Consider the following 14325-nt stretch of genomic DNA (forward strand, 5'->3'; position numbering starts at 1 on the left):
TCTCTTATAGATGGATATGGGTTTGGTTGCATTGGATTGACGAATAATGATTCCGTGACAGAGTGTATATTAGCCATTTCAGTGATCTAATGTTTGTCTCTTAGCATTCATGCTTTCATGTTACGCAGGGATTTACTTGAAGTCAATTCGGACACAATTGACTGCTTACTCTCGATGTTCTCGAATACCTTGAAGGGTAGTCTGCAAACGTTGCATAGTCATTAACAACACTCGGTTCTTACTTTCGTCGTACGCCACGGCATCTATGAAATCAAGAACAAGCCTTTTGACAATAGCCGGAATTCCGTTGTATTTCTCAACTCTCGAGTCACTGGAAAAGCCTTAGTCGTGAGAAGGGAGACTAGGCTTTTTCACTCCCTACCACCCAAGCTTTGGCCGTAAACTCTTATGCTGTCAGCCTGCTTCGGCCTTACCCCAGGTTACATTGTCATGCTACACTTCGGTCACGGTCGATCCCGCTCAGGCTTTATTCTTGCGTTTTAACCGGACATTCAGCCGGAACTCACCCCGTCTTTTGTCCGCAGCAGACTATTGGCGGCAGCATCCTGTCAAGAGCTCATTTGTTGTCTCGTGATTCTCAGTGATCACCACTCCAGTGTCTCGAATACGTTAAGCCCCGGACTCCGCAAAGTCTCGCCCCCTGCTCTTTTATCCCGACTTTGGCTAGGCAACGCCACATCTACTCATTATTGGAAAGGAGCACATGGGGGGACATGCAAGATTAGTTGCTGTCCACGATGCGGGTGAATAATATAGCCAAAATGATGGCAGTATTGGGGTATGAATACTCCCATCTTACCCTGTCAACTTCTCGCTGTTGGTTACTGCCTTTTTCCATTTCTATCATCTGATACGGATCGCCTTGCGAAGAGACAGACGATTGCAACGATCATGGGTGGTGCCGCCGATTCGTCAGCAGCGATGGACGCTGCAGCGCAGATGCGCAAAGCTGCTCTCAAGGGCTCCTCTGGTATGGCAGGATTGGTTCAAAATCGGAAGGTCTTCGGAATCGCCATGTTTGCTTGCTTGGGAGGGTACGTCGATTCCTTATTCTACTTCTAAATCCGCAGGTTAGGCTGATTGTGCAAAAGCCTTTTGTACGGTTATAACCAGGTGAGTCGGGAATATTAGATACGAGAGGTTTGTAGGCAACGCTGACGTTCTATCTTTCGTGAACAGGGTGTTTTCTCTGGCGTCTGTGAGTCGCTGAATTGCCATATTCAGGATAATATGCCATACTGATGTTCATCACAGTGACGATGTATTCATTCGAAAAGCATGTACGGGTATCCTTCCTATTGTCAACCTGACTATCGCTGACATGGTCTCGACAAGATGGGCGACGCTGTTACCAATCAGACGAAGAAAGGCTGGCTGACCGGTACGACGGAGGTTTTCTATGCTTGCTACAACGATTGACTAAGACCTGCTATAGCTATTCTCGAGCTTGGTGCTTGGTTCGGTGCATTATACTCTGGTCTCCTATGCGAAAGAATCTCCCGCAAGTATACCATCTTGGCGAATGTCGGCATCTTCTGCATTGGCGTCGTGATCCAGACAACGGCTGCAACCAAGGGTGGGAATTCATCGCACATCCTCGGTGGCCGTTTTATCACTGGTATGGGAGTAGGAAGGTATGCATTTTTCTCAAGGAAGAAGTTCGTTCAACCGCAGGTGCTAACAACGTGGCCTCCTAGTCTCTCCATGAGTGTCCCCATGTACAATGCAGAGGTATGAGCGGAACCTGTCGATAACAGTGATCTGGCCTAATGCGCAGCAGATCGCGCCACCGGAAGTCAGAGGTTCTCTGGTTGCACTGCAGCAACTTGCCATCACCTTCGGAATCATGGTAAGTCTGATGATTGATCCTTCCTTGTCCTTGTCGAGACACAGACATTAATCGATATTCCCGCAGGTTTCTTTCTGGTTGGTTCATATCTTCTACCAACGACTTTCTTCCCTGACGAGTATAGGATCAATTACGGCACAAATCATATTGGCGGCACGGGCCCAACTCAGAAAGACGCCGCATGGCTCCTACCACTTGCCTTACAGCTGGTGCCGGCCGTTATTCTTGGAGCAGGCATGGTCTTCATGCCATTCTCACCACGTTGGCTTATTCACCATGACCGAGAAGACGAAGCCAAAAAGGTCCTCATGAGTCTTCGTGGCCTGCCTGCCGACGATCCACTTCTGCAACTCGAGTTCCTCGAGATCAAAGCCCAGAGTCTTTTCGAGAAGCGGACCGAGAAGGAGAAATTTCCTCACCTGGAACGAACCAACACTTGGAGCTATATCAAGCTGGAGGCTGCGGGATTTGCTAGCCTCTTCACTAGTTGGCCGATGTTCAGACGTGTCATGGTAGCTACAGGTAAGTCGCACGGCCAACTGTTACGGAACTTCGCCTGCTAACTTTCATAGTCACCATGACTTTCCAGGTAAGCATATGAACCTTGCTCGAGTGAGCCTAGCGCCTAACCAACGGATATAGCAATGGACGGGAATAAACGCAGTGCTCTATTACGCGCCCTCGATCTTCCAACAGCTCGGTATGAGCAGCAACACCACCTCGCTCCTTGCCACCGGCGTGGTCGGTATCGTCATGTTCATCGCAACAGTAAGCCGTAATCTCCAAACATCCACTTTACTCCTGTTTTGAAAGGGGGAAAACACTCACCCGTCACAGATCCCGGCTGTTATCTGGATCGATAATCTCGGACGCAAACCCGTCCTGGTCGTCGGCGCCATCGGAATGGCAGCTTGCCACTTCATCATCGCGGCTATATTCGGCCAGAACGAAAACCAATGGGACACGCACAAAGCTGCTGGATGGGCCGCCGTCTCTATGGTGTGGTTGTTCGTCATCCACTTCGGTTACTCATGGGGTAAGCGGCTTCCCATCTCCGAGAGAAGATTCAATTACTAACCATAAACCTAAGGACCATGCGCCTGGATCATCATCGCTGAGATTTGGCCGCTCAGTGTTCGGGCAAAGGGCACCGCGCTGGGCGCTTCGGCAAGTAAGTACTTTCTTTCTCCTTGGTATCATATCTCGGCTCTGACGCAGACTTCTTTTCGCGCCAGACTGGATGAACAACTTCATCGTCGGTCAGGTCACGCCCGATATGCTCCAGGATATCAGATACGGGACGTACATCTTCTTCGGCATAATCACCTTCCTTGGGGCTGGGTTCATTGCCTTCATGGTCCCCGAGACAAAGCAGTTGTCTCTTGGTGAGTTTCTTAATCCTGTAATCGCCGAATGTGGGGTATTCTAACGAGCTTACAGAGGAAATGGATGTTATCTTCGGCTCTGAAGGCACTGCCATCTCCGACTATGAGCGTCAGGCTGAGATCTCCCGGGAGATTGGTCTCGATGAGGCTCTGGCGCGGTTGACCAATACTGCCCCGATGGAAGTTCATGATGTTGAAGCGAAACAGACTTGAGGGGTCTTCGTTTAGTGGAGTCTTTGCGACCGTCCTTGATGGATTTGATAATGTTAACAAAACGGATTCACCCCCTGTCTCGTTGAAATCTAGATGGGATAGGTACCGCTTAGAAGTTAATATTATGGGAGCCTAGTCTTTGATGAATGAAGAATACAGTAAAACCTCGTTATAACGAGATATTCCAGACAGTCCAATTTTCTCGTTATAGCGAGGTTCTCGTTATATCAAGGATATATATTATTTAGCCTGTAAAATAGCTTCGAATATCCCGCTGAGTCTGTAGGCTTAGCTTTCGACCCCAAAGGATACGCTCATGCTTATCTAGCTCATATATAAGGCTAGGAATGCCCTCTGCCTGCTGCTCCTCATATAGACGAAGTGTTCTTAGTGCCTCCAATGCCTGATCAAGCGATATATGCGGTAGAATTTCAAGCTCCTCCTCAGAATCATCATCAAGCTCCGGCCCATACTGAGCCAGAATCTGGCTCTCAATATCTTCAGGAGTATCTTGGATAGCTTCCTCTGCGGGGTTCAGAAAGGTATCAATATCCATTAGATCCTGGATAGGCGTAGAGAGCTTTAGGAGAGAGAATGCATTCTGTATATCATCCAGAACTGCTGGATCAACAGGCTCTCGATATGATGGTTGAGAATCTAGAGCCTTTCGAAAGCAATTCTGGATTACCTGTCCAGAAAGATCAAATTCCCAGCTCTGGATTCCCCATCGAACCGCTCTTAGGATGTTCATTGACATGATTGGATCACGATTAAGCTCAAACTCTTGAAGGATAAAGCGAATCCAGTATCTTTTCCAGTATGACTTCCAACAGTGGATAATCCCTTGATCAAGAGGCTGATATCGGCTGGTAGAGTTTGCAGGAAGCCATATAATAAGAGTATTCTGTAGTGGATAGCCACTAGATTGAATCTCTGTCACGGCAGCTTGATGAGCAGAGAAGTTATCCATAAGAAGGACAACATTCCGTCCACTCATCTGCTTATCAAACCAACGAAGAAACTCTGTAAATATTGATGTTGTAATCCAGGCTTTCTGGTTACTCCGCCAGATAAGATTTAGATTCCGTATATTAACACCAGCGGCTTGGAAAGCTCGTGGATTCTTTGCTGTACCGATAAACCATGGTAATAGCTTCTCAGAGCCATCCGCATTGCAACAAAAGAGGGCCGTTATCCGTGCTTTATCTTTCTTTCGACCTGGAAGTTGACGTGTTGAAAGACTCCGTGCAGGAGAGCGCTTCCAGAAGAGGCCAGTCTCATCACAATTAAACTGGTCCTTAAGGCTATACGCACTTAAGACTTGTTTAATCTCAAGCATCTCTTGATCTGCCTGAGCTGGAATACTTCCCTCCTCTCCATGTTGTCGATACCATCTTACTGACCTCCTTGTCTGGAAGTTATGAAGCAATCCATTGCTGAACGTTGGCATCTCTTTCCCTGGATAGATCTTCTCCCAAAAAGACTGAGCCTTTTGTCGAATAATCTCTGCAGAGATAGGTATTTGTTCCTCCACACGTATCATCCACTCAAATAAGGCGTTCTCTAGCTCTGGCCAGTTCTCACGGCGTTGGCGCTTTGCATCGCGGGAAGGGAGGGAATCAGCATCAAGATATTCGTATTTGCGGGATAAGATATCAGAGATGAGACCGGATGAAAGAGTATGATTATAGGTGTCCTGAAACCATTTGCGAAGCTCTTTCTGTGTTGCGTTTGGATAGAGGCGTTTTCGGGCTCGTAAAGCAGCCTTCTGGGACGTTGAGATAGGCTTTCTCTGAGGCATATTAGCTAATAAGAACCCTTGATATAACGAGATTTTGTATGGGAGAGAAGGCAAAGTTAACGAGACTCGCTGTAGCGAGGGATCTCGTTATTTATATGGAGAATTAATTGAAGCAAGAGATTTATCTCGTTATAACGAGGTTTTACTGTACGTTATCGGCCCAAGTGGTCTTGAAGAGTTCGAGCGGCCAACTAAGTACATTTAAAAAACTGTAAGAGCCGATCTTTCCACTCGATACTGCGGTCCTGCAAGCACTCGACTCTCTTGCTCCTCAATAAGAGGCCCCTAATGATGATACCAAACCATCGATAGCCGTGCTCCAAGTGACAGAGGAGCGAGCATCCACTGTCTAGGATGGTCAGCGCAGACGATCAACAAGAGAATTCAACCGTGACCCAAGTGGGGCGCAACATACTCAGAGAAATTAACAAAATGTCGGAAGGGAGGAGAAACCTCACTCCTTCTCATACTGAAACTTACAACCCACACAGGCCTGAATGCCACAACCTGGGCACATGAGAGTGTAAATTGGCATCCAGCGATGACAAATTTCACATGCCGGACGCTCAAATTGCTTGACCCAGGACCCAAGGTGGAGGCACTGCTGTGGATCGTTGCCTGTTCTCGGAATCTCTGCATCAGGAACCGTAAGACGGATATTTTCGAGCCAGCCGCAGAAGGTCTCCATGACAATACCTTGAAGTTCAACACGAAGGTCCTCCTCAGTGTAGCGACCATTGGGATCATCAAGCTTCTTTTGAAAGTATGGGACGAAGGGAGATAGGAGATCATGGAGGCTTGACAGATTGACACTGTCGTCGTTGTCGACTCCCTCAGACTCTTGTTCGTCCTCGTCGTTGTGGACAGCTTCGTTCACACTTACAGTCTCGGAAAGGTAGGGATTGGTACTGTAGAATTTGTGGGACGAGCCTGTCTCGCTGAAGTCGTAGAATGTCGCCGTGTCGTCGTCTGCTTTCTGGGCCTCTTCCAGACTAGTCGACTTATTGTCATACAGCTCAGCACAAGCCGCACGGATGCTCTCCATATGAAAGCGAGAATTGAATTCAGAGCCGCTGCTTTGTGCAGTAGCGTAGTCCAAGTCGGACCCACAGACAGACGGAATATACTCGGAGAGCTGATCGTCAGGGCACAGGGAAGAATCATCGAAGTCATGGTCGTCCTCCTCGTAAAGCTCTTGCAGATCTCCAGTATCCTCTTTGGACACCTCTTCCTCGCAATCGACTCCTTCATAGAGCTCCGGTTGGTCCTCAACTTCCTCCCCATGGATTGCTTGTTGCTCTTCGTCGTCCTCCTCGTAGATCTCTTGGTTCTCGCCCTCCTCATAAAGCTCTGGTTCGTTCTCACCCTCCTGGAACATTTCCTGGTAATATTCTTCCTCCCTGTAGTCCCTAGACCGGGGAGCCCTTTGTGCGCATTTATCCCAGATGTCTTGCTCCTTCCGGTTAATACTCTCAGTGTAGAATTCGAAATAGTCAGGTTCTTCTTCGAGAACATCCTCGGTATGAGCATCCTGTTCGAACAGTTCAGGCGGATGGTCTTCCCATGTACTTTGAAGCTTGCAATTCTCCTCTTGTCCTACCCTCTCGGCTTCCATCTGAGCACGCATCTGTTCCATCTCCTGCTGCCTGGCAAGGTTCCGTCTGAATTCCTCTTCCGCCTTGAGCATCTGCTCAACCCATTCCATATCCTCTTTAGATTCCTGCTTCTGAGGGCTCACATGTACACTTTGCTCGTAGCTGTACATGTAGCGACTGTTCTCATCGTATCTCTTGAACGCGGAAGCCGACCAGTGGGAGCCACCTTCATGCGGGAAATTAGTTCCATGCACGGATATCCTTCCCAGCTTGACGAGTTCCAGATCATGTTTCTTGCGGCGGACCGGGTCGCGAAGAATTTCCACAGCCTGCTGAATCTGATAGTCGGATTTGGTTAGCATGATTGGTTTCGAGTCCTCGGTATCCTTGCTTGCGGGGCTTGTACCTTCTGGAATTCGATATGAGAGCTCTCCTCCCCACCTGTCTTGTCTGGGTGATGCTTGAGAGCAAGTTTCTTGTAAGCTGTATTGATGTCCTTGATGGTTGCATCAGAATTGATTCCCAAAATCTCATAGCAGTTCGCAATGGTAAGGTGAGACATTGTGGGCTCGAGGCATCGATCCTCATCCGTCTTTCATAACAGAACAATCAAGTCACGCCTTCTTATTCACTTTAGGAATGATGTGACAGATTGTCGGACCAGCAAGAGCTGAAGCTGACGGGGGATGAATCAATAACAAACGACAAACAACAACACAACTTCCGGATTTTCTAGGGAAAGAGGCCCTTGATACGCACACTGTCCTTCGAGGTTGAAATGGTTTCAAAGTCAAGAAAGACGCCAGTGTAGCTATTGCTGGAGTCTACTAGTCAGGGATAGATTTTGGAAAGGGGAAGATGAAATCGTGGAGATTTGAACACAGCAAACGGAGAGAAATGTGAATTGAACGTCGGAGGTTCCTCTAGTCCAAACAAGGAAGTACAACAACACCATCAATCAGCAATTTCGTTTGGCCTGAATATGTAAGAAATGTTCATGGTGTCAGAACTTAGAAGACCTGAGACAGTCCAGTTAATATAATCCATCTCATGTAGAGCACGTAAAAGAATGTTCATATCGAAGTGAAAAAGTGTGAATCAGCGGCAATATCAAACATAGGATACCTTAATCATGATAGTAATAGTTGCATTAGGAACGATGTGTTAGAAGGATGCCAGAATGCACAAAAGAAAGCTGGATTGAGACTGATTTTACAGGCGGATGAAGAGTCTAGGTATTGATGAGTAAGTCTACACATATGGCGACTCCTTCCCACAAAAGCTCTATGAAAGCTTTTACATGTCCTCACTGGCAGTGGCACCAGTGATAATCTCGACCAGTTCACCGGTAATGGCGGCTTGACGCTGACGGTTGTACAGAATCTGGAACCTAAGAAGCTGTCAGTCTCTGAATTCCAGGTCTTAGCAAGGGGTGTAATTACTTGTTGATCATTTCACCAGCGTTCTTCGAGGCGTTCTATACAGTGATTCAAGTTAGTTGTCAACCCGATATTTATCACTCGAACTGAGGAGATACTTGCCTCCATGGCGTTACGACGAGCCTGACAATGCGTTAGCGATAGTTTGTATTTCTTACTAGAATCTCAAGAGCTTACCGAAATCTCACAAGCGTGGCCTTCAGCCATAGCCCAGTACAGGCTGTTGGCAAGAGCATATTCACGGAGGTTGGCCAGGGCAGAGTCCTCAACCTCGAAGGTGGCAAGGTTGGCTAGTCGAGCAATATCAGCACTATGATTTCAGTGAAAGACTCGACGAAGTTACTGACCGGACTTGGTGATAGCCTCCTCGGAGTAGGCCTCAACGCTGCTGGCCTCGTAACTCTGAGCGTTGATGAACTTGTTGTAGATAATCTTAACGCTAGCATAGTCGGTGGGCAGCTGAGCGATCTGGTCGGCAATGACCTGAGCATCAGCAAAAGTAGGAATGTCCTTGCAGACGTTGGCGAAGCTCATGACGATGGCGTCGGGGTTGGACCTGGACAGCTGAGCCTTGGCCTTCTCTCCGAGGATGACCACGTCAGCGTTGGGGTTCTCCTGGAGTATACGACGAGTAGCCTTGCTGAGACCGGAGTGGATACCACCGCAAAGACCCTTGTCGGAGCTAGCAACGACGAGCAGGGTCTTCTTGTCCTCGAGGGGCTTGGTTTCGGCGTTCTCGAAGACCTTGTTGGACGTCTGACCGTAGACACGGGAGTCGTCCATAGCCTTCTGGGCGCGGGTAAGACGAGTAGACGCAACGATCTTCATCGTGTTGGTGATCTTCTCGATGTTCTTGATGGACTTCAGACGGCCCTCGATTTCACGCAGAGTCGCGAAGTTGGCGGCGTTGGGGGGCGCAGTGCTTCCAAGAATATCAGCATCTCGTATCCACCAATTTCATTAACGAATATTTGTTCCCAATTCCATCGCTCTATTGATACGCCTGACTAGATGATCGATTGACGTCGGGGGCAGGGAGGGGGAGCGTTTGTATGGTCGGACAATGGACGTCCGGAAGAGGAACTCACCGGGTCAGAGTGGCACTGCCAGCCCGAACGGCCGGACGAACAGCACGAGAAAACATGGCGGATGTTAAGTAATATTGACCTGGACGAAATAAAGAGCGGAGGGAGTGCCGCGAGGTCAATCGAGGACGGGTGATGAGAGACCTATGCTATAGCGGGAAGAGAAGTCGTTCACTTTTGAGGTTCGACTCCTGTTTCTGTTCGTTCTTCCGACAGCCGGGAGGACGGGAATCCAGCCGCACTAAACCTACAATGGTAACTTTGCGGGTTGTCAGACAGACCTAAAGCGCAACACACACAGAGAGAAGATCTGTCACGTGACGTAATCAAGCCCCCAAGTTCCGGGCCATAAGGCATTGGCATACAGGCATCAACACATGACCGAGAGTCCCGTGACATTTATAACCTCAGGCATCAAAGGGAAACTCCCAACACGAGTGGTCACTGGTCCGGAGAAACGTGAGAAGCATACCTATTGGCAGCGGCCTCAGGCCCCCAAATGACCATCGTTTTCCAGGTTCCATTCCTTTCCTTCTCGGCCCTCGCTCTCTCTTCTCCCTCAACCTTTTCTCGTGTGTTTCCCTCCTTGTTGCGCTTCTCGGACTTCTCTTTCCTCTCAATTCATTGACATTGTATAATAATCTCCCCCTCAGCATCCTTTCATTCTTCGCATATTCATCATTCAAGGTCTCATTGACCTCACCATTTGGTCAAGCGACGTCTCTGTTCTTCAGACTTGGCAGACGACCAGCGTCGAGTCTCTGCGTGTCTCCGCTCCGTGTTTACCTGCATCTTCGATCCTCAAACCAACAATTTTCTACTCAGCGACTCGCAATCATGAGCTCCTCGGAAGATGATACACCACTCGTCAGAGCAAATGGTCGTTCCGCGGGTGAGTTCTTTTCACTGTGGCGTCACAGGGTGTTGAATCTTCGCAACCCTTCGCACCACCCTATGTCCTCTCATTTCTCACTTTGTTTTGATTTCTCAACCTTCCCACTCTTATACCGTCATTCAACTCAAGCTGACCTTTCATGGGACCTCAGCTACCTCTGCGGACGTGAAAATGGAGGATACGCCTGAGACCAACGGTCATGTCGAGCCTGGCGTTTCTCTTCGCTTTGGGCCTGTCAAGAGTGCGGGAGATGTTGATATGCAGGATGCTTCGGATGCCAATACCGGTATTGCAGGCAAGAGGAAGGCGCGGACAAGTGTCGGCCAAAGGAAATCCTATGCGGAGCCAGAGAGCAGCGAGGACGAAGATCAGCCCTTGGTACGCCGAACCTCTTTACGCCGTCTCCCTCGTTTTCTCTAGGTTGCGACGCTTTTGTCGCTTTTTGGTTTCAGCGTCTGACCGTTCGACAGAGCAAGCGCCGTCGCACGTCCGTGAAGCACGAAGATCCTGAGACCGACGAAGATGTGCCCCTAGCGCTCAATGGAAGGAAGCTTCCCAAGGCTTCCGAAACCGCTGTCGGTGCCGAGGAATCTGACTCCGATGTTCCAATCGAGCGGAAGCTCCTGGCCCAAAAGAAGAAAATCCAGCAGAGGGCAGAAAAGGACGCTAAGGCCAGCCGCAAGAGCGACGCATCACAGGCTGCAAAGGCGACAGCTGCCAGCAAGAAGAAACAGGCTAATGGTGTGAAGAAGGAACCTGTCGATGAGAAGAAACCGGCAGTCAAGAAGACAACCAAACAAGCCAATGCAGAGCCGGCAGCTTCTGCTAGAAACGGGAAAACGAAGGCGACACCTGTCAAGAAGGAAGAAAGCACTGAAGTTGAGGAAGGTGAAGAAGAAGAGGAAGAGTACAGATGGTGGGAGGATCCGACCAAGGGTGACGGGACAATCAAGTGGACGACCCTCGAACACAACGGCGTTGTTTTCCCTCCTCCGTACGAGCCTCTACCAAGCGATGTCAAGATGAAGTACGACGGCGTTCCGGTCACTCTTCACCCCGAAGCCGAAGAAGTGGCGGGGTTTTTCGGTAGCATGCTGAATGCGACTCAACATGTGGAAAACCCAACCTTCCAGAAGAACTTCTTTATGGATTTCAAGGAGGTCTTGAAAAAGACAGGTGGAGCGAAGGATCCAAAGGGCAACAAAATCGAGATCAAGGAGTTCTCTAAATGTGATTTCCGGCCGATCTTTGATTACTACGAGGCCAAACGGATTGAGAAGAAGAATCTTCCTCCGGCTGAGAAGAAACGTCTTAAGGCGGAGAAAGATGCTGCCGAAGCGCCGTATATGTACTGTCTCTGGGACGGTCGCAAGCAGAAGGTCGGCAATTTCCGAGTTGAACCGCCGGCGCTGTTCCGTGGCCGTGGTGAACACCCTAAGACTGGTCGTGTGAAGGCACGAGTCCAGCCGGAGCAGATCACCATCAACATCGGAAAAGATGCCCCTGTTCCTCCGCCACCTGAAGGTCATCGCTGGAAGGAAGTCAAGCACGATCAAGAAGGAACATGGCTCGCTATGTGGCAGGAGAACATCAACGGCAATTACAAGTATGTGATGCTTGCTGCCAACTCTGACGTCAAGGGCCTGAGCGACTACAAAAAATTTGAGAAGGCACGCGAACTCAAGAAGCACATCGATCGCATTCGCAAGGATTATCAAAAGGCCTTGAAACATGAGCTGATGGTTGAGCGGCAGAAGGCGACAGCTGTCTATCTCATTGACCAGTTTGCTCTTCGTGCGGGCAATGAGAAGGGTGAGGACGAAGCTGAAACTGTCGGTTGCTGCTCTCTGAAATATGAGAACGTCACTCTCAAGCCCCCAAACAAAGTTATCTTCGATTTCCTGGGTAAGGACAGTATTCGATTCTATGACGAAGTCGAGGTCGATCCTCAGGTCTTCAAGAATCTGAAAATCTTCAAGAAACCCCCCAAGAAGGAGGGAGATGAGATTTTCGATAGATTAACGGTGTGTGCTCAGCCCGGTCTTTTCGTGATGATGATGATGATGATGATTAAGAATGCTAACTTTTTTCAAGACATCTGCCCTGAACAAACACCTTTCGAATTACATGCCGGGCTTAACCGCCAAGGTGTTCCGTACGTACAACGCTTCGTACACTATGGCCACGCTCCTTAAGGACATGAAGGCAACGGGCAGTGTTGCAGAGAAGGTCAAGGCATACAACGACGCGAACCGCAGAGTGGCCATCCTCTGCAATCACAAGCGGACTGTTACCGCATCGCATGCCAACCAGATGGAAAAGATGAGCGAGCGTGTAAGTCTGTCCTCTGAGATGTTAATAATGAGTGATTGCTAACCTCAAGGTCGTGATCAGATCAAGGGACTCCGTTACCAAAGATGGCGATTGAAGCAACAGATGCTTGACTTGGACCCTAGTCTTAAGAAGAAGAAGGGCGCCAAGTTCTTCGAGATGGACGAAGACATTAGTATGGAATGGGTGAAGGAACATCAAGCCTACCTACTCGAAGAACAGCGACAGAAGATTAAGAAGAAGTTTGAGAAGGAGAATGAGAAGCTTGCTGCCGAAGGGGAGAAGGAAATGAAGGCCAGCGAGCTCGAAAGCCGCCTCGAGGCGGTCAAGGAAATGGAGAATAAATTCAAGAAAGAAAATAAGACAGGCAAAGTCGATGTTGAGGGCAAGAGCTCCAGTGTCGAAAAGCTCGAAGCAGCCATCACGAAGCTGGAACAGCGCATTGAGACAATGGAGCTCCAGGCTCAGGACAAGGAAGAAAACAAGGAAGTCGCTTTGGGAACTTCCAAAATCGTGAGTCACCCACCCTCTACCCAATGATCATAAGATGCGCCGGAGTATCGACTGACGTTTGCTAGAATTACATTGATCCTCGTCTCACGGTCGTCTTCAGCAAGAAGTTCAATGTGCCTATCGAGAAGTTCTTCTCCAAGTCCTTGCGGGAGAAGTTCGAATGGGCCATCAAATCAGTCGACGAAAATTGGGAGTTCTAGATGACCGTCGTTTAGGGCCGTCCTTGTATTACCTCATGAATTTTTTTTAACGCCTCAGCATTCTTTATAGCGACTAGACGGAGTACTCCGTAACATACGTTCCATTTTGAAGCCTTTCCTTACCACAATGCTTGCTTGGGAAGCCTTGTCTATCGACCTGCTCACTCAACCAGTGTGGAGTCGGGCATTAGATGAATTATCTTGGGTTCATTCAACGCTTTCTTCTCGATTAGAATCTCTGCTTTTGCTCTTTGATTGCGTCTGCTCTCAGTCGCTGGTAACCTGTTTCTCCGCAGGGTAAGTTTGTTCCAGCAAACTGGTATCATTCAAGAAAAATAGAGTATACAGTCGTCGGCGATATCACAACAACCTACAATATAGATGCTCGACTCATCTAAACTCGCAAAGAGACGGTAGTCCATTTCCGAAGATTACAACCCGATGTCACAAAAGTCCTGGAAGATCGTACGATGCAGAAAACACAATGGGACAAAGTAACATTATTATACATTCTCATCTAGTTATGCGGTCCGAGTTCAATGTAGGCATCAATGGCAAGAGACATGCTGGCCATGTTCGACAACGAAATGTAGCAGAAATGTACAGTAAAGAAGCAGGCGGGAGATTTCATCGCAGTAAGTCAAAGTGCATATGTTATGTTATGTACACCCAAGTCTACATGTTCATCAGGGTCATGAGCAGAAGAAGAAGCAGCACTCTCTGAAGCAAGGAAAGTGATGAAGTATGCAGATGGACACGAAGAGGATATCAAGAACATGCCGGTGGTGGAGCCCGAGGTTGAGGAGAAGAAGAGTAGAAGACGAAAGTTAAATTACAGAGAAGAAGATAGTCAGTCCTTCGTTTGTGGATGAATCTAACCAGGATATCTGGCGAGATGGCGTGTGACGCGGGACGCTCTTTTCCAGGGTAGAATTCAAGGGTCACCGTGTGGTGGTGTGGAAGAGAAAACGGGTCGATGACAGGCGGTGCTCGTTCGC

The 14325-nt window shown here is 48.7% G+C and overlaps 4 protein-coding genes across 4 annotated transcripts, besides 2 other annotated features; 2 read left to right on the forward strand and 2 right to left on the reverse strand.

The window, feature by feature from the left end:
- Positions 1-912: 912 nt before the first annotated feature.
- Positions 913-3468, forward strand: NFIA_021130 (sugar porter family MFS transporter; the record flags this gene model as incomplete). The annotated part of the gene is made up of 15 exons (XM_001265301.1): positions 913-1055; positions 1113-1134; positions 1201-1219; positions 1276-1301; positions 1357-1402; positions 1457-1655; positions 1719-1752; positions 1802-1870; positions 1915-2392; positions 2443-2459; positions 2513-2638; positions 2708-2906; positions 2961-3041; positions 3106-3255; positions 3311-3468. 15 exons carry the CDS (start codon positions 913-915, stop codon positions 3466-3468), a joined length of 1767 nt encoding a protein of 588 aa, XP_001265302.1.
- A 661-nt stretch (positions 3469-4129) lies between these two features.
- Positions 4130-5086: a mobile genetic element.
- Positions 5087-5723: 637 nt separating this feature from the next.
- On the reverse strand, positions 5724-7426 carry NFIA_021140 (DnaJ domain protein; the record flags this gene model as incomplete). The annotated part of the gene is made up of 2 exons (XM_001265302.1): positions 5724-7202; positions 7271-7426. 2 exons carry the CDS (start codon positions 7424-7426, stop codon positions 5724-5726), a joined length of 1635 nt encoding a protein of 544 aa, XP_001265303.1.
- Positions 7427-8160: 734 nt separating this feature from the next.
- On the reverse strand, positions 8161-9447 carry NFIA_021150 (F1F0 ATP synthase subunit gamma; the record flags this gene model as incomplete). The annotated part of the gene is made up of 6 exons (XM_001265303.1): positions 8161-8254; positions 8307-8341; positions 8406-8426; positions 8481-8593; positions 8651-9225; positions 9392-9447. The coding sequence occupies 6 exons, from the start codon at positions 9445-9447 to the stop codon at positions 8161-8163; spliced, it is 894 nt and encodes a 297-aa protein (XP_001265304.1).
- Positions 9448-10225: 778 nt separating this feature from the next.
- On the forward strand, positions 10226-13327 carry NFIA_021160 (DNA topoisomerase 1; the record flags this gene model as incomplete). The annotated part of the gene is made up of 6 exons (XM_001265304.1): positions 10226-10280; positions 10435-10661; positions 10754-12307; positions 12378-12617; positions 12678-13127; positions 13193-13327. The coding sequence occupies 6 exons, from the start codon at positions 10226-10228 to the stop codon at positions 13325-13327; spliced, it is 2661 nt and encodes an 886-aa protein (XP_001265305.1).
- Positions 12333-12354: a microsatellite.
- Positions 13328-14325: the final 998 nt, after the last annotated feature.

This window comes from Aspergillus fischeri, genomic scaffold, assembly GCF_000149645.3.
Source record: "Aspergillus fischeri NRRL 181 1099437636249 genomic scaffold, whole genome shotgun sequence".
Lineage (NCBI taxonomy): Eukaryota > Fungi > Ascomycota > Eurotiomycetes > Eurotiales > Aspergillaceae > Aspergillus > Aspergillus fischeri.